This window comes from Sciurus carolinensis, chromosome 16, assembly GCF_902686445.1.
Source record: "Sciurus carolinensis chromosome 16, mSciCar1.2, whole genome shotgun sequence".
Classification (NCBI taxonomy): domain Eukaryota; kingdom Metazoa; phylum Chordata; class Mammalia; order Rodentia; family Sciuridae; genus Sciurus; species Sciurus carolinensis.
Genome location: NC_062228.1, coordinates 53,657,277 through 53,676,252, shown reverse-complemented (window position 1 = coordinate 53,676,252; position 18,976 = coordinate 53,657,277). Strand labels below are relative to the sequence as shown.

The window sequence follows — 18,976 nt, the reverse complement described above, 5'->3', positions numbered from 1 at the left end:
CAGCTCAGAGGGTTCCCCAGGCAGTAGAGCATGCTGCAAGACACCCCTTTCCCACCACACAGCCAAAGACATCCTGTGCAGAACGTCTGCTTGAACTCCTTTGCAGCCAGACTGCTCACTCGCACTCCTCAGGTCTCCCCTTACACTGCTTGTGAGAATGCAGAAGTTCTTCCTCAGCCTGAACCCCCATATGCCTCCCAGACATGCCCAGAAATACCCACAGATCCCAATTACACCCCCATCCTCCCCCTTTCTCTTCACTCCACCCCCACCCTTCAGTCATAAGTTGAGGGATCCCAAGGACAAACAAGTTTATTTACAAAACACACATACCCTATCTCCCAGCATGCACTGCCTGAAGAGCGGGTGGGGTCAGGGCCTCACAAACCTAAGACCCCAGGAGCACCTGAAGGGGTGGAGTCTGGGCGGGCTGGAAGGCTACCCTGGTCCTGCCCCCACACCATACCCACTGGGGAGTCAGGGTGGAGGGGCAGTACCACCGCTCCATGGTCATGACCGGGTGTCCAGTCGGTTCATGTATTCTTGCAAAGCCTTCAGGCGGGCATCTATTTCAGCCATGTCAGCCGCCTGGTGGTCCGAGCTGTACTCTGTGAGAGCAGGCATGGATGTGGGGGGCTGTGAAGGGCCTGCAGCTATAGGGAGCTCCGGCCCACACACTTCCTCAGTACCATCCCTGCAGGATCTGGGGCTGGTGGGCTCACCTTTGATGGGGACCCAGCCCCCTGAATTGGTCAGGCGTCTCCGATGATTGCTGTGTTCCTGAGGGGTGGACTTCTGGTGATGCAAAAACAAGAGAGGGGGTCAGGCACCTTCCATTTGTTCTTGCCCCACTCCCCAAAATCCCACTGGAATTTCTGAAACCAAGGGGAAATAAGGGCTGAAGCCTACTGGGCACTCATTACACCAAAATATCCTGCTCTGTGGACATAAGAACCCTCTGAGGGGATGCCATTACCATCCCTGAGTAACCACAGACAAACTGCAACCCAGAGAGGCTTAAAAGTACCTTCAGTCATACAGGTAAAAAGGAGCCAGACTTGAAGATCTGGCAGTTTAAGCCTAGATCCTATGTCCCCCACTATTCCCCTCTCCAATCCCATAGGGAAAAAGCACCCTGTTTTTCTGAGGCCTTTCAGAGTCACCTCTGCAACCTGATCCCCAGGATGGCATCATGGGAAAACGGGACAGCTGGTTTCCAGGAGTTTAAGGTTAATCATTTCTCTTCCTCCAAGGCCTGGGAGAGACACTCACCGTGTTGGACCCACTCCAGGGTGTAGGGCTGGGTGGTTTTCCACGGCCGCGGCAGCGAAGGCTGAGAGAGGAGGGTAATCAGGGACCAATGCACAGTCCTTGCTACTGTCCACCTGCCCCTCCTTTGTAGATTCAAGACACCACCCCCACCCCACCCCCCGCCTCCATCAGCCAACTTCCCTGCAAAAGGTCTCCAGTCTCCCCAAACACCCTTGCAAGATGATCCTACCCCGATCCAAGTTTTACCCTCTGGAGAGTGACTCAGAGAAATCTTCAAACTCGCTGCAGGAACTGGCAGAGGAGCAGCGGCTGCGGAAACTGTCCACTAGAGTGAGGGGTGAGTGTGAGTCTCCTGCAGTCACCAGCCCCGCCCCGCCCCGCCCCGCCCCGCCCCCGGGCTCCAGGCCCGTTACCCGAAGAGCTGCGGTTCCGGGAACGGTTAGCTGCATCCCCACGGCCAGTCACCGCGGCGGGGGGTCGGGTCTGGCGAGACCATGAGATAGAAGGGCCATCCCCGCTCCCTCCACTACCCAATCGGTTCCGCTGCTGCTGCTGCTGTCGCCTAAAAAAACGCGGGAGGAGATGTCCCGCTGTGTGCCCAACTAATGCGGACCGGCATTGCTGCGCCGGAGCAGATGACCCACCTGAGGTACCGTGGCCTGGGAGGGGAAAAAGCTTGCGGGGACACAGACCAAGTGGGGGGCGGGGGGAAACAAGTAAGCAGTCCAGTAAGGGGTGAGGAGAGGGGTCAGGTGGGAAGTGAGAACTGGTAGGGGTAAGGGGAGACCTGCTGCAGGTGACAGGAAATGGAGACTGATGGGAGGCGGGGCACCGGTGTCATGGGAGCAGGCACAGGCTGGGGAATCGCTGCGGGGCAGGGGTAAGGGCGGGGAAGAGGGAATGCGCACTAACTTCATTCTGATCTCTTTCTGCTTCTTCTCCTTGGCTTTCACAAAGGCGGTGGGGTCGAAACGTGTCACACGACCACCTATGACAGTGTGGGCAAGAGGAGGGAGGAGACTGGATCACAGAATCAGGCTTTCACGATGCTTGTCTTCCTCCTCCCCCAAGGCAGGGCAGGATGGGTAGAGACCTGTGGGCGAAGGCGAGGGGCGTGCCGGCCGGCCTCGACCCCGGATCCCATGGCCGCTCTCCCGGGATGAGGAGCGGGTGGTGCCGCGGCCACGAGACGTGGAGCGCTCCCGGGATGTCGAAGCCCGGCCTTCCCGGGCTGGGGGAGGCACCGCAGGTGAAGTCCTCCTCCTGAGAGCACAGGATCCGCTATCAGTTCCCGCAGGCCATGACACCCCAACCTTCTTCTCTGAACCCTCAGGCCCGTCCCCCACCAACTCCTGAGCGTTCACGCGGAGGCCTGACTCTCCGGGACACCCTGCCCTACGCTCCACCCCTCTCCCAATCCCACAGGACCCCTCCAAAACCCTGTCATTTCCCTGCATACCATTCACAACTCTTTTGCCCAGGTCTCCCACAGACCCCTGGAAACCCTTCCTAACGTTCCTCCACCAACCCCTATAAATGCTGGCGATCTAGATCCCACATGTGGGCCACAACTGGTCGCTCAACACAATCCTTGGCGCCCGCCGGCGCTCCCGCCCCTATCTCCAGGGACAGCCTCAAGTCCCGCCCATCTCCCACAGGCCCCGCCCACCACTTCCATTGGTATTCGGAATCCCTAGGTCCCACGAACTTCATTAGGACCCGCCTACCTGCCCAGCCACGCCCACCGCCAGCTCCGCCTATCCCCTCCCACCTGCCTCAGACTCCACCCCCTCCAGGCCCCACCCAACCCTGGCCGCGGTTCCTCACCCCCTTTTGTACAAGGCCAGCTCGCAGTTCAGCGTCTTCAACCGGGCGCGCAGGCTCCGCTCCGACGCCTTCACCTCCTCCAGCTGCAGGATGTGAAAGGGGACGCCATGGTCCACAAAGAGGCCCGCGTCCGCGCCCTACGGGCCGTACCCGCCGGCCATCCGGCCACCCGGCCCCCTCACCTCCTTGGCCAGGCGGCGGCAATCCTGGCTGCGGCGGCCCGTTGCCCAGTGACCCAGTCCGCGCTCTTGCCGCAGCTCTAGCTCCAGGCCGCGCACCAGCCCGCGCAGCGCCTCTGCCTCCTGTCGCGCCGCTCGCCCGGCCAGCGCCTCCTCGCGTGACCGGCCCAGCTGGGCTTCCAGCTCCCGCTTCTCAGATGCCAGACGAGACACCCTGAGGGAAGCGGGCTGTGAGGCTTAAGGCGCACGCCTCTACATCCCCACTCCTCCACCAGGGCTGGGCATGGCCAAATATTTCACCTCCCCACGAAGCGGGAACTCGATCCCGTCAGTCCCAGCTGCCCCCGCGGTGAGGTGGTGAAAGTGGTCATCTCCGTGGGGGAAGGGACACGGTCATATCACCCTCATTCATCCCATAAGGAGGACAGGAGCCCATCTTTCTCTCTCTCTCTCTCTTTCTCTCAAACACAAACACACACACACACACACACACACACACACACGCATCCACCCAACCCATCGCACCCCACCCCACCCCAGAGGGATGTGAACACAGCGCTGCGTTCTGGTTTGAAAAGTTTCATCCATCTGGCCATCTCCACACCATGAAAGCCTGGCCCTGAGTCCTCGCTCTGGCCTCCAGGCCCTTCCCAACCAGGTCTCGCCTGCCACTCACCAGGATTCTATGAAATGCAAATCCAATCAGGTCACTACAGTGATCAAAACCCTTCCTTGAGAAAATGACAAACGCATAAGGCTCTTTGCTGTGGCTCTACTTATAATAACAGCAAAAGAGCAGAAATAACCAAAATGCACATCAACAGAACTAGCTGAATTTCTAAGGTACTTCCAGTTGAGTGGTAACTGTGGAAAGGAATGAATGAAGACGACCTGTCCCCAGGTGATCACCATGATACAGTGTAAATCAGCACCCAACAGTGGGTTCAAGTCCCTTTTTGAAAAAGAAGGAAATTAAAATTACATATATGATCATATTTTCAAGATAGAGTAAATAAAAAGCTTAAAATGGGGAAGAGCTGACTCGGATGTAACTTGCCTAGCAAGTGTGAGGCCCTGGGTTCAATCCCCAGCACCACAAATAAATAAATAAAGCAGGGGGAGGGGGAATTATCCATGGAAGAGGGAGGAACACAGAAGAGGAACAGGACCTCTCTGAGTATAAACCCCTTTTCAGCTCTGACTCTGGAATTATGAAAATATTATATATAACGAGTTACAAGCTCTGTTGCCCAAGCTGGTCTCAAACTCCTGGGTCATTTCAAAATGATGCGGGAGTCAACATGAAAGGTTCCTACCAGTCAAAGACAAGACAATATCTACACTACATCAAAAAGAATAAATGCAATGAATGGATGTGTGGTAGGCTGAAGAGTGCCCACCACCCCCACCCCCTCACCCCTGCCAAAATATATCCCTGTCCTTTTCCCTGGAATCTGTGAATGTTACCTGATATGGCAAAAAGGCACTTTATGACTCCGATAAATTAAGGATCTTGAGATGAGAAGATTATCCTGAATTATCAGGTTGGGCCCTAAATATAATCCCAAGTATCCTGATTCAGAGTCTGAGAAATTAGACACAGAAAAGGAAAGGACAATGTGACCACAGAGGCAGAGACTAGACTGAGGTGGTCACAAACCAAAGAAGGTCAGGTGACACCGGGAGCTGGAAGAGGCAACAACAGACTCTCCCAGGTGTCTCTGGAGGGGGCTCAGCCCTGCCAATGTCTTGATCTAATCCAGTGAAAGTGGTTCCAGATGGCTGGGTTCCAGAACTGGGAGAGGACAAATTTCTGTTGTTTTAAAGTCACCAATTTTGTGGAACTTTGTCACAGCAGCCATAGGAAACCAACACAAGATCAATTATGTTACAGTTCATAGAGTTTATAACCATACAAGAACAGAACTCATTGATCTCATGATGAATGAGATGGAGTAACACATTATTCTAAGGAAAGTTAAATAAAAGAAAGTTAAGCATTAATCCTACCTCTCCTGTACAAAATGTACCTGGGGGAAGTCAAATACTTGACAGAATCTTTTCTTTATAGAAAACCTGCAGCTAACAAAAACAGAAAGAACTATGGAATTGAGCACCATTTACAAGCCCCTAGTGAAAAATAAATCCAGCCAGCAATCATCAATATCTATCAAAGCTACACATTAATTCAGTTGTTCTCATTCTGCCTGAAAATTAAAATCAATTAGGAAGATGAAACATTCAGATGAACTCATTTTTGGCAAAAATTGAATTTCCCCTTTGTGATCCAAAAGTCTGGGGCGCCACCTTGTGGACATTCTGGAAAGTGCATGCACGCACACACCCCCTACCCAGGAAAGAACTGAGCATGAAGCTTCTTCCTGCTTCCCACCCTGACCTCTCCACTGTGGCTTTTCTCCCTCGCCATCCAGCAGTGTGTACAGCCACAGTTCTCCCAGCCCGGTAAGCTCCCATTCCTGACAAAAGAGAGGGCCAGTCTTCTCTGTGTGCACTTAGCTCTCAGTCCTGGGCTAGCAGCTGCCAATAGTGCACACCAGCAGGGGAGGGGAAGGGGCCATGGCACTGGCTGCCAGGATCTAAGGTCTAGCCTGGCCATATATCATTCACTGTATGACCTGGGGAAAGTTCCCTAACTTCTCTGGGACTCTAAAACAAGGACAGCAGTGCCCATCTGCCTACCTTGTCAGAAAGCTTTGAGGATAAAATGAATTCACCATAAAGCACTGAGCAGAATCCCTGGCACACAGGTAAATGCTCAATACACATAGTCGCTGGTACCATTATTATTATTACATCATATTTCCACCAACACACGGACTCTGCATGTGCTGTTCCCTCTGCCTGGAACACTCTGCCCAAGCAGTCCTAACCACCCCAGACCTGTCAGGTCCCCGCCCTCCTCACCCATCTCTGCTTCGGGAGACCGCCTAGGTGGTTATGTGATTAGCATTCACTTGCACTGGGCTGGGCACTATGTGAGGGGCAGGGAGGGGCCAGAGACACCTGGTGACAGAGGACTCCATTGACTCGGCCTGCCTGCCCACCTACCGCTCCCTCGGTCAACAGGACCCTCCACACACATTCTGAGTCTTCACTGTGGCAGACAGCTCTGTCTCCCTCACTGGCTGGAAGTTCAGGAGGGAAGGGCCAGGACTGTCCCCAGCACAAGGCAATACAAGGCAGGCACAGAGGAGGAGCTCAGGATGAACAGGGTGGATGAGGGATGCCTGTCCCCCACCCTGATCCCTGGCCACCCACCCCTCTTAGACTCACTGCTCCCGCAGGTGCCAGATCTCAGTCTCCCGGGTTTCCCGAGTGTCCTGGCCATTCAGCCCTCGGAGGCGGCCCAGCTCCTCCTTCAGTGAGCGGATGATGCCCTGCAGGACCACAGGGTCGGGCTTGCCCTGGTACGGGAGGGGCAGCGGGTAGTGAATCCTGAGGAGGGGATTAGAACCAGGGCATCTCAGAGGCCAAGCAGCCGCCCAAGGGTGAGCCCAGGTCCTGAGAGCCAGAGTCAAAACACAACCCACACCCCACACCCCGCCAGCAGCTTCGGGCCCAGCCTTGTCCCCCACCCCACACACAGCCACCCCTAGGGGCCTCTCACAGAGTAACTCGGAGGCCACAGGGACCGAGAGCCCTGGAGCAGCCTCAAGCAACTCCTGCTGCAGGCACTGGCGGAGTGGACATGTGACCAGCCACGCACAATGAGAGGTCTCATTGGCCTGACCTGGTCACCCCTTGGCTGGCGAAAGGACTGCAGCTTGGATAACTGCCCCACCATCTCTGATTCACAGGGGACTGGCCCCTTCCCACTAGAACATCCAGCAGCCATGACCAAGTGGGGCAGACACTGCCTCCACTGCTCAAGAGTCATTCCCGGGTCCCACCTCGCTGTCTGCCTCCCGTTAGAAAGGCCACAAAGCCAGGCAGGCATTTTCCCAGCAATCCTCTACATTTGGCCATTTCTGGCCAAATATTATGGGAAATCTGTTAGGAGTCTTGTGGCAATATTTTTGTTTTCCAGATAAAACTATCAGATTCAATTAGCAAACACAGCCCTGTCCCTTTTCTTCCTGCTTTGATACAGATGCAATGCCTGGAGATACAGCCGCTATTTTGTGACCATGAAGAGATAAATATGAGGTCAAAATGTCAACACCTTAAGTATGACAAAGAACAAAAATAAAAACTGCCTGAGTTCCTAATGGAACTGTTGACTCGAAGTCACCTAGACATTTTGTTATGTGATAAACTATTGCTTGTTTAAAGCACTGGCAATGGAGCCAGCCACAATGGTGTATGCCGGTAATCCCAGTGACTTGTAAGGCTGAGGCAGGATAGCCCGTTCAAAGCCAGCCTCAACAACTTAGAGAGACCTGGCCTTAAAATTAAATAAAAAGGGCTATGAATGTAGTTCAATGGTAAAGCACCTCTGGGTTCAATCCCCTGTATTTCAAAATAAATAAATAAATAAGCACTAGTGATGGTTATTCTGCTACTTGTAGCCAAACAATAATAAATGATATAAACCCTGACTCCAAAGGCAAGGCTTAAATAACGTCCCCACATTACCCTGGCTCCAAGGGGTTCTTTCCCCACTCCTGCCCACCAGCCTGGGCCCGGAGCCAGTCCCTCATGCCCACCTGTCAAACTCCACGGAATAGATAAGGATCAGGTAGCGCTTGGAGTTGAGCTGGGCCGATCTCGGGGCCAAGGTGCCCGGACGGCCCCCCAGCTTGCGGTTCCTCAGGGACTCCAGGTCTGTGTAGGTCAGAAGGTCTAGGGTGACAGACTCACTGCTCTATTGGAGAGGAAGGAAGAAGCTGCCCCAGGGCTGGCAGGGCCACCCCAGAGCACACAACCCTCACTCCAGGACCACCCTGCCCCAGGCTGCTGGGCTTCCCTGCACTGAGTCTGCAGGTCAGGACATCCCAGATCTGGGGATGCGCATAGGACGTGACCAGAGAGAGATTGCAAGGAACATTCATGCTCAACCAGGGGGACAGCTTAGGCCTGTGGCTCTCTAAGTATTGTCTGCAGGCCCCTGGGGACCCTCTCAGGGAGCCCAGGAGGCCAAAACTATTTTCATAAAAATGTAAAGACTTGGCGAGCCTTTTTACTGCATTGATGCTCACACTAATGATGCAAAGGCACCGGTGGCTTCGTAAAACCGCTGTGCCAATGGCACCAGCAGTTCCAGCCTTCCTCATGCCAGGCAGTGACCCGTGAGTACCCATCGGTCTCCTCACTAATCTGTACAAGAAAATGGGCAGGACCACCAAGTGCCCCTGCTGCATACCAAAGTCTGACGGTGGCCTCCAGAAAGCACTTGTGCAACCAAGTTTTGAGCCAAATTAGCCACTTTTTCATGGAAAAGTATTTTCACTTGAAAGAAGTGACAGATAAAAGAATGGTTCTGAAGAGCGGGGCGCTCGGCAGGCATTTCCTCCAAAATGAATGCAGTGAGCCGGTCTCTTCAAGGAAGAGAGCATCCCACTTGGTTGCCAATGATCAACTTCAAGTTTTGCACTTGAATTAGAATTAGAATTTTGGAAAACTTGCACCTGCCACTCTGCTTGATGGCTTTCCCCTGTTCCAAGACTCACCAGGTTAGATCAGTGGGGATGTTACTAAATGTCACTTCTGCCTTTGGATAATGAAATGGGTCAGCTCTTGAAAGATCTGTGCAACTCGATGAACCAATGTTTTCCAAACGACCAATGCATGATGTTACAAACTCATGCAGGGAGAAAAGAGCCATAGAAGTGCAAGATGCATTCCTGGGTTTGCTGGGGGGTGGGGGGTTCTTTGGTTTGGGCTTTGTTTTTCTGCAGCACTGGAGACCAAACCCAGGGCCTCCCGCATGTTACTTGAGCACTCTGCCCCTGAGCTTGCATCCCCAGTCCCAATTAACAGGTCTGAATCTTTTTAAAGCAACAGTATAAGTTCACTGAAGAAATTTCAGATTCCACACTGCAACTAACCTTCAAGAAACTACACTTGTCTGGTTTTAGTGCAAAGATGAATAATCACAATTATTTGAAAAAACTATTAAAGTACTCCCTTTTCTAACTATGTAGCTGTGTAAGGCAGGATTTTTCTACACATTCTTCAACCAAAACATAGCACAACAGACTAAATGCAGAAGCATATGAGAATCCAGAATTTTCTATTATTAAGCCAGACATTAAACGGATTTGTGAAAATGTAAAACAATTTTTGTTTTAGAAAATTTATTTTTCATTAAAATGATATAAGTTAACATAACAGATTCACTATTGCTATTTTTAAATGAACTAATAAACACCTTTAAATTTTTGTTTGAACTCCTAATGGCAAATAAATATTAATAGATATAATCTACATAAACAAAAGCTCTTTGGTGTCCTCCACAGTTTTTAAAAGTACAAAGGGGTCATGAGACCGGTTTGAGAACCACTGGGTTGTATAGATCATGATGCATGTGTACAATACTAAGCAACTACTAACGAGGATGATAAATTCAAAAACTGATAATAAAAAAAATTGTACCTGTATACCTGTTACGATTAGCCAATGTTTTACACACAGTAACTCATTTAATCTTTGCAATATTATGAAATGGGAACTACTATTATTCCCACTTTATAGACATAAATGACTGGCTAAGTTCCCATCTAGGAAGTGGCAATAAGAAGTCTGAATTCAAAGAAAAGTGTTACATTTTGGGTGAAGGATAAAAAGGGAATTTATAAAGGACTCGTAGTCACACTTAAATATCTTCAGTTTTTTGAGGGCATATTTTATCTATAATCAGATAAACAATATAGTTTATAAGTTTAAAAATAATATCTAAATACCCCCGAATCCTAAGTTCTAACCTATTCTTTTGCTTTTCTTCTTTTACTTGGTATAAATTTTTTTCAATCACCTATCTCTCCGACTAGAAGGCCAGCAGCAGAGACCTGGTCCCCTGGGCTCACTACTGTACCTCCGGTGTCTGAGACAGTGCCAGGGAACACTGTAGGTGCTCAGCAGAGGAAATGAACACTCTTACACTCACTGATGGGACTAAATTCCCATGAAACATCATTGAATCTTTTAAAAGTTGGGCGTAGAATGCCTTGGAAAATACATCAACTCATTGTTAATTACAGCTCTGCCCATGCGGAGGTGGGGGAAGGGAAAGAAATGAGGAAACGGCCAGAGTGACTTTCACCAGAGTATTAACAAGAGTGAGAGTTTTTTAGCAGCAGGGTGATTTTCACTTTCTTCTTTATATTCCTGTGACCTGAATTTTCTACCTAAGAATAACTATCCTTAGAATCAGAAAAGCCGCTTACATTGAGAAAGAAAAGGCCCTGTCCCTTCAATGCAGAAGGCAAAGGGTCACGTAAACATCACATGGGCATGAACCCCAGGAACCTACCCCTGCCCCTCAACCCTGGTCCCTACCTGGGTGAGAGCCGACTCCAGCATGTTACAGAAGATGTTGAACTGCTTGAAGTTCCCTGTCTTGTGAGTCAAATCTTCAATGACTGGTGGGGGAAAAAGAGTCCCTCTTGATATCTGACCACCTGCCCAACCCAAGGGCAATACATCTAAGCTCTCTGACTCTACCCAGCTTGGGTGCTTCTGGCCTGAGGAACAAGGCCTACACCCTCCCCACCTCGGACAGCTCTGATCAGACAGAAGAGGCAGGCAAGCCAACTCTGGTGGACTTCGTCTTTGGGGGAAACTGGCACCAGGGGATGGGTGCCCACCCCAGGAAGGCACACTCACAGCTGGCATCGAACTCGCCACGCCACTGGTCAGCCGTCATCCGGTCCTCCACCTCCAGCTCCAGCACCTGCCCAGAAACCACCACCCGCACAGCATGCTCCACACCCCGGAAGACGTAGTCCACCTGCAGGCCAGAGGGTTGGTCCATGGCCAGGGTCACTGGAGAGAAGGATGAGACAAGAGACCCAGAGGCGCTGAGAGGCCAGACTTTTGAGTGTGAAGACCAGGGTTCATATCCTGGACTCACCATTTAACAGCTGTGGCACCTTTGGAATATGAGTCCACTTCTCTGAGTCTCAGTTTCCTAATCTGGAAAATGGGCTTAACTGTGGCCCCTATCTCACAGCGTTATGAGGATTAAACTGGACAACACACATAAAAGCTCTAAGAACTCTGTCTCACATTACTGTGCTCAACACAAGCTGACTAGCAGGAACAGATGACACCCACAGGACAGTCGGGACCAGGACTACTAATTATTACTCATTCGTTCATTTATTCAGCAAACATTTGTGGGAAAAAATCAAACTGGAGAGGGGAACAGGGATTATTGGGGTTGGGCAGGTCGGAGAAGGTCACTCAGAGTAGGTGACATTTGAGCAGAGATCTGAGGCAGGTGAAGGAGCCAGCCACGTAGCTATCTGGAGAAAATGCACCACATCCAGGGAACAGCCAGCTCCATATATTATGGATGATATACTGAAAACATGCACACTGATTTAATCATTGATTTTATTAATTATTAATTAATTAACCTGCTGAAGCAGATTAATCTGCTCCTAGTCAATAGAGCTACGACTCTTACATTAGGTCTACAAAGAGCAGCTACAACTCTTGCATTAGTCTACAAAGAGCAAGCTGGAGGAGGCTCCCAGGCCTCTGCCCTCCACCCAGATTCCAGGGGGTGGTTCAGAATGGGGGCCTGGGCTGCCTGAGTTCCCATCCAGGTCCTGCCTGCACACAAGCAAGTTAGTTACTCTCTCCCTGAGCCAGAATCCCAGCCACGAAGCAACAGGCATCCCAGGTGTTGGGGATGTGATAAGAAACCAGGATGTCCACCCCTGTGGGGTGGACAGCAGATGTATAAAAGTGCCACTGGTGGAGAATGGGGCCAGTGATGGCGAAGGGGCTGCTCTGTAGCTAAAATGGCCAGGGGAGGCCTCTCTGAGCAAAGGCCGGGGGAGGAAAGCGGGAGGAAGATGGCTATCAGAGGAAGACTGTCCAGGCAGAGGGAAGAGCCAGGCAAAGGCTCCAGGTGGTCTTCAACAGGGAGGTCAGAAGACTGGAAGAGCAGACAGGGGAGGGGGCAAGTGATAAGATCTGAGATGTCACAGGCGGCCAGACATGATCACACAGGCCTCGCCTCCTTGGCTGGTGTAAGGATTCAATGAGTGAAGTGTGTTGAAATCTTTGGCGAAATTCAGCAGTGCCTGACACACAGCAAGCATTCCGTGCATACTGACACTGTCATCGTCCTTGCTATTACTATCTTCTTGTTGTTTCTGAGCTTCAGAGAGGCATACAGACAAGTTTATTCCTTACAGTTAACCCAGAATGCAGATGGGAAACTGAGGTTCAGCAAGTAAAGGGGCTAGAATCCTAGGGACCACCACTGCTCCAAAGTCAGTCACCAATCCAGACCATGAGGACCCCTCCAATGCCTGGTACCCTCTCCCCACCACCTCGGGTCCTCACACTTCCCCCAGGAAGTTCTTCCTGGAGTCTGACGACAGACAAGATAGTGTGAGGGAGGGGAAGATAAGCCCTGAAATTCTAGGTCGGTGAACCTTTTTAGAGTCCTCAGGCCTTTGAGAATCCAATGAAATTTCTGAACACTTCCCTGATAAGCAAACCTTTTGCAGGTAATTTCAGGGGTTCCCAGAATACCACACCCTAGACTCATCCACAGATCCCCTTTCCCAGAGGTCCAAGGACAACTGCCTGGGCCTCAGAAGTCCTGATAGGCACCTCTATCTCTAGATCGGAGCTCTTAACTTTATTTGGGGAAAGGGCCTCTAGTGCTTTTTGTAAGGGCTCATGACATCTGGGAGTCTCTTTCCCCAGAAAACTCAGACTCCAGATATTGTGCATTTATCTTCTGGGGGTTCAAGGGTCTGGCGCTAAGGCTCCCTCATCTCCCTGCAAGCATAACGCTGCACAGTTCAACATAGTCCTCATTCCTGACCCTTAATGCGGTGCCTGGCAGCGCACGCCCCACCCCAACGGGAGTCCTAGACCCCACCCACAGACCCCGCCCCTCAGACTCCCTGAGCCAATCAGCTGCCGCGCCGTCCCGGTTACCAAGGCACCGGAGGTTACTAAGGCGTTGGTGGAATCCGCGGAACACCTGAGAAGCCACGCAGCATCACCGCCCCCATCCATGGTACCTGAGAGGAAGGGGCCTGCCACACGCCATCCCTACCGCCAACCTGGCCCTGCCCTCCTTTCCCCACTCCACCGCCTAAGCCCCCCATTCTCACCCCGCGACAGCAGCGGCCCCTTTTTGTGCTCAACTGCCCTGATGTCCTTAGCACCCACCCTGTCACCGCGGTTCCAGACTCAGCCTCGGAACAATCTGCCTGAATGCAACTGTCTCCTACACAACACACCTCCCTCCCCTATGCCCAGCCCCTCCCGGAGGCCAAAGTATCCTTAGCGGCTGAAGGCATAAATCTCACACTTCGGCCAGCTCGAAACCCACTCCCCTGAAGACCACGGGATTCTAGCTCCGCTTCCCCTCTCTCCGCAGAATCTCGCTCCCTCCATATTCCAGCCCTGCCCCCTTGTGCTGTTCCCCAGAAACCAGTCCCCTCTCCCCTCCAAAGTCTCCTATGTACATCTGGTCTCTCACAGACTGGGGCGAGTGAGGGAGCAGTCACACTGCTTCTCCCTCCACCGGTCCCCCCTCCATCTTCCTAGGGTTCCCCGCATATCCTACCTGAATTCTGCCCCCCCCCCCAATTATTCCACCGGGCTTCTGCCCGCATATTTATTCAAGGTACTACTCCACACAAACCCACTTTTAGCCTGTATTTCATCGTCCCCATATTTCACCTGGATTCCTCCCAAATTGCATGCAAATCCCCCTCTCCACTGCACACATTGCCCACCTCTCTTCCCTTCGGAGAGCCTTCCCAGAACACCCCCGCCCCCATCAATGGGATCCCCGGGCCCTGAGCATGCTCCCCGCTCCAGTCCCACCCTGTCCCTCTACCTGCAGCTTCCATCTTCGCTCTGTGACCAGTGGCCCATCCTGGTTGTTGATTTCATTCCAGTCCCAAGGTTCTCCCAGCTCCTCTTCTCTGCCTCAGCCTCCTGACCCTGCATCCCAGCGGCGCCTCCGAGGCCCCGCCCTCACTAACTCCTGACGTCACCACCCCAACCCTGCAGGCGTGTGGGCACCCCAGCACCTCATTCTGGCCTACACATCGGACCCCAGTGTCCAGGCCTCATGACATCAAAGCTCCAGCTCACACAGTTTCCCAGTCCCCAGCCCTCTTGCCCCCTCCTTCACTAAGGTGACCCCTTCTCCTTTCCAGTGTTACATCACCGCCTCTGGCTCCTCCTCCCAATCTGCACCTCCCAGCTCACAGATTTCACAGCCCTCATCCAGGGCCTTAGCTGTGAGCCCTCCTCACTGGCTCCCCAGGGACAAATCCACAGCACCACTTTCCACACCAAACATGGGCAAACCCCGACCCCTGGCAGCCACCCCTCCATGGCCCAGCCAGGGCCCAGCCAGGGCCTCCCTGGTTTCTCCAATGCAGTGCCCACACACTGTGGCCTGGCCTGGCTTAGATAAGGACCAATGTTTATCAACCCAGGGACTCACTTAATTCTGCTCTCCGGCAGATTTTATAACCATCCCCCATTTTAGAGTATGAAGTTGAGGCTTGCCTGGAACCCCACAGTGAGGGAGCATCCATCCCCTATTCATTATCCAGCCACCCTTCCCTGACCACCTCCCCTTTCCTCCCCGAACTCTGCTCCTTTCTGTCTCATCACTAACCCAAATGTGGCCTCATCATACCCGCTGCAGGCTGGAGATTCCTGGGTTCGGACCCCAGCTCCTCCCCTTAACACAGTGTGATCTTGGGCAAGATACTTGCCATCTCTGTGCCTTTCCCCCATCAGTTCAGGGAGACAAGTGCTCCTGCCTCATAGGATTGTGGAGATTTAGTTAATGCATACATAGTGCTTCTGGTGCCTGGCACTGAATGTTACCAGTGTGATCTGCTGATTAGGTAACAGACCCGGAGTGTCATCTCGATCATTCTTATATCGTCTGCACCCTGGCCTGGCATAGATCAGGGGCTGCTTGTCAATTTGATGGGAGATGCCAGGGAACAGGACAGAGGTCTGTGGATACAGCCAAGGTCTTCTCCCCTCAGCTCACTCCCAATCACTCTCCCAGGCTCAGTTCCAAGGCCCCCTCCTTCAGGAAGCCCTCTCTGACTCCATTCTGGAGAGTAGGGGAGCAGTCACACTGTCTCTATCACCAGTGTCCTGCCACCCCAGTCTGACCCTGCCCAGCAGGGGACTGGCCACAGAGGAAGAGCTTGATGATGAGTGGAGCAGCCTCACTCCAGCCCAGGCTTTGAACAGGCCTGGTCAGATGAGGGTTGAGGGCTGTGAGACCTCAGCATGATCTCGGGTCCTTGTGGAAATGCAGGCTCTTGGACCTGGTCCCCACCCTGCAGAAGCACAATCTCTAGGGTGAGCCCAGGAATCTGCATTTCCTATAAGCTCCTTCAGACTCTAAAGTTATGACTCTCTGCCCTTGGATATCACAATGTACCTAGTGTGTTACCCGACCCCCACTACCAGAAACAAGACCCTCCCAATTCAGCAACCCTGCCCCATACCCAGGGAGACCAGAGGAAGGGTGGTAATGGTGGCATTATAGAAGTAACAGTGTTTACACACCTACATGCTCTTCCAGGAGCCACCTGGAGCCAAACACTCCAGTGGGTAAGTCTGAGAAGCCCAATGGACATAGATAATCACTGTCATGCAGTGGTGTTACAGAGAAAAAAAAAAAAAAAAAAAAAAAGCCAGGTGTAGTAGGGAGGACCAGGAAGTGACAGGAAGTTTCCTAGCCTGAGGAGTCAGCAAGGGCCTGTCTGTGAGATTGACATCTGAATAAAGGCCTGAAGAGGGGAGGGAGAAGCCATGTAGACATGGGGGGCCTGGTCCAGATGAAGGGGATGGGGAGCACAAAGGTCCTTGGTGGCAACATATTTGCTATGTCCAAAGGACAATGAGGAAGCCAGGGTGGGGCAGGGGAGCTGGGAAGGGTAGGAATTGAGGGGAGGGTAGAGGAGGAAGCTGGACTGCTTGTGGGCCTGGTGGGGACTTTTGCTGAGTGAGGTGGAAGCCAAGAGGGGGCCTGAACAGAAGAATGACATGATCTGATATTTGTTTCAAACAGGATCTCTTGCCTTTGGGGGTCAAGGGCAGATGCAGGGAGCCCAGTGAAGAGGCCACTGCAACAGAACAGGTAAAGCCAAAGATAGCTTGCACCACAATGGCAGTCAGGGTGATAGTGAACAGTAGGATCCTGGATGAGATCCAGTGATGGGCAGACCATGTATGTGGGTGACAGAAAAGGAGGGAGCAGCAGGCAAATTCAAGGTGACATCAGCTGGGTTTGAAGGCTGGAGGGGGTAAACAACAAGTTTGGTTTGGGACAAGTTTCAGTCTGGATGTCAGCTGGACTTCCAAGGACAGCACAGTGGGTCACGGAATATACAAGCCTGGAGTCCAGGGCAGAGGTCCAGACTGGAAAATGACACCTGAAAGTTATCACGGGGGAAAGAGGGTGAGGCTGCTAGGTGAGTGGTATAGATGGAGAGGAGGCAGGTCCTTCTGAGGATGATGAAACTAAGGCACAGAAGGTTAAACAATCCGCCCAAAGCCAGTGTGATGTTCAGCAGCAAGGTCAGCAGCAGAGCCAGGATTCAAACCCCAGCAACCAGACGACAGAACTCAATCTTAACCACTGGTGGGGCTTGTTAGAAAGTGTAAGAATTCATGCAGAGGCTCGGTGTAGCTCAGGGGTAGAGCACTTGCCTAGCGCGTGCACTACCCTGGATTCCATCCCCAGAACGGTCGGAAGAAAAGTTAATGCACATAATAAACGCTACATGTGTGACGGGCTTCATATCTCGCCAAAGCACACGCACGTCCCTAGATGGCTCCCTCCTCCCTCAACATTGTTTCTTCCAAGCCCTCCACCCAAATCAAAGTTTCTAACCCATCACAGAGAACCGGTCCTCCCATCCACTCCGCGCTGTAGTAATGCTCTGCCTTAAAACCTCTCGTTAAATCGCAAGGCTGTAGCTCAGGGGTACTCTACATTCCACCACCTGCCGTCTCCTGCATTACAATCCCCCCTTTAAACAGCCTCCCGTGAAACACACACACAGCCGACTCACCTACTAACTTCTGCCTCGCAAGCCCTCATTCAAGAGCCTACCGGGTTAAAGGGCACCCCCTGCCGATTCCCACACCGCCGGGTCAGCTGCCCGCCGCAGACCCCTCTCCCGAAACCCCTCCCCCGCGAGATCGCCGCCCCAGCCCGCGCACCCGCCGCGCCCGCCGCGCCCGCCGCCGCTCACCTTCTCCGCGGACACCCCAGCTCGCGAGCGGTTCAACTGCCGAAGCACAGGCCCCGCCTCAGGATCCGGCCCTCTCACTCCTGATTGGCCGTAGCTTGCCCTCAGCCAAGTTTCCTATAGTCAATGAACATGTCAATCACTCTGTCCCGCCCCCGGAGAGACCCCTCCCACTCAAAGCTTACGATTGGTCAACTTCGAAAAGGTGTTCCTAAATGAGTTTTGGGAGAACCCCCATCGTCTGTCTCATGCCAAATCACTACTGGTTAATGCTGCTGTCAATCATATAAAAGGGTTGTTCCCTGAAGTAGAGTCGAGGGAGGATCCCGGAAGTATCCTCTTGGTTCCGCCCACCACGCCTGCCGCGGGGTAGGCCGCGCCCACGTGAAGGGGAGGTCTTGTAGGAGAGAGTCGAGTGTGCATGCGCAGAGGAAGATCTTGGTCGCAGGTCCGGAAGCTGCGGGAGTGTGCCCCGGGTTGAGATGGGTTGTTGTTTCTCTTCACTCAGTGCGTTCCGGGCACGCACTAACCTCTTTGCAGGCCTTGTCTTGCTCAAAGTCAGCATTATAATGACCTCCCTTTAACCACTAAGGAAACAGCCTCAGAGAGGTACAGCTACTATCCCAGATCACATGGCTTGTGAATGACCCCTATTTCAAACAGTGAGTCATGAAGAGGGAGGATTCAATTATGGAATTGAGGGGGCGGGCCCTCTTTAAAAGAATACAAAATCACAAACTGGATATGAATATGAAAATTCACATAGAATGTGAAATAATAAATCTAATACTTAAAAGAGCTGAAAAATAGCTCAAACATTGCAAAATCCCAAACAATAACGTAATGTTTTTATTTACTGCCTGACACACCTCTAAGATATTTTTTCTAATTTTTGAGCTGCATACACATTTCATAATAGCCTTATCTACAGTGAAAAGAGAAGAATTAATTGCCTCTTACTTGACTGATGCAACTTTTGTTATTATTATAACTTAGAAAAAGTTCCAGCTTCACAAATCAATATTGGTGATCTCATCTGAATTTTTTGGAAAACTTTCATAAAGTTTCATTCAGATGTTAGCTGCATAGTTTGGAAAATGTTTTCACAAACCAGCTTCTGGCTCAGTCGTTTCAATTCTTGACTCACTTCTCTTATACAAGAGCTTCTAGAACAGGCCACTGGAGGACACATTCAATGCCACACCAGACTGGCTTGGCACCTGGTGTTTGTTTTCTAAATGGCACTGAAGATTGAATCCAGGGGCACTCTACCACTGAGCAACATTCTCATCCCCC

At 52.0% G+C, this 18,976-nt stretch overlaps 1 protein-coding gene across 4 annotated transcripts; it reads right to left on the bottom strand.

Moving 5' to 3' along the window:
- Positions 1-294: 294 nt before the first annotated feature.
- Positions 295-17,778, bottom strand: Ccdc61 (coiled-coil domain containing 61). Of its 4 annotated transcripts, none has more exons than XM_047529953.1 (14): positions 17,684-17,778; positions 11,064-11,222; positions 10,737-10,819; positions 7,946-8,103; positions 6,573-6,734; positions 3,282-3,492; positions 3,100-3,182; positions 2,366-2,535; positions 2,185-2,260; positions 1,686-1,834; positions 1,519-1,597; positions 1,273-1,333; positions 723-795; positions 295-608 (listed from the first exon to the last, which is right to left on the bottom strand). In XM_047529953.1, exons 2-14 carry the CDS (start codon positions 11,209-11,211, stop codon positions 511-513), a joined length of 1,551 nt encoding a protein of 516 aa, XP_047385909.1. In that variant the 5' UTR covers positions 11,212-11,222; positions 17,684-17,778; the 3' UTR covers positions 295-510. The 4 variants fall into 4 exon arrangements, 3 of the variants coding, with proteins under 3 accessions (XP_047385909.1, XP_047385908.1, XP_047385906.1); XM_047529952.1 differs by lacking the exon at positions 17,684-17,778 and adding an exon at positions 14,278-14,557; XM_047529950.1 differs by lacking the exon at positions 17,684-17,778 and having other exon boundaries at positions 11,064-13,239.
- Positions 17,779-18,976: the final 1,198 nt, after the last annotated feature.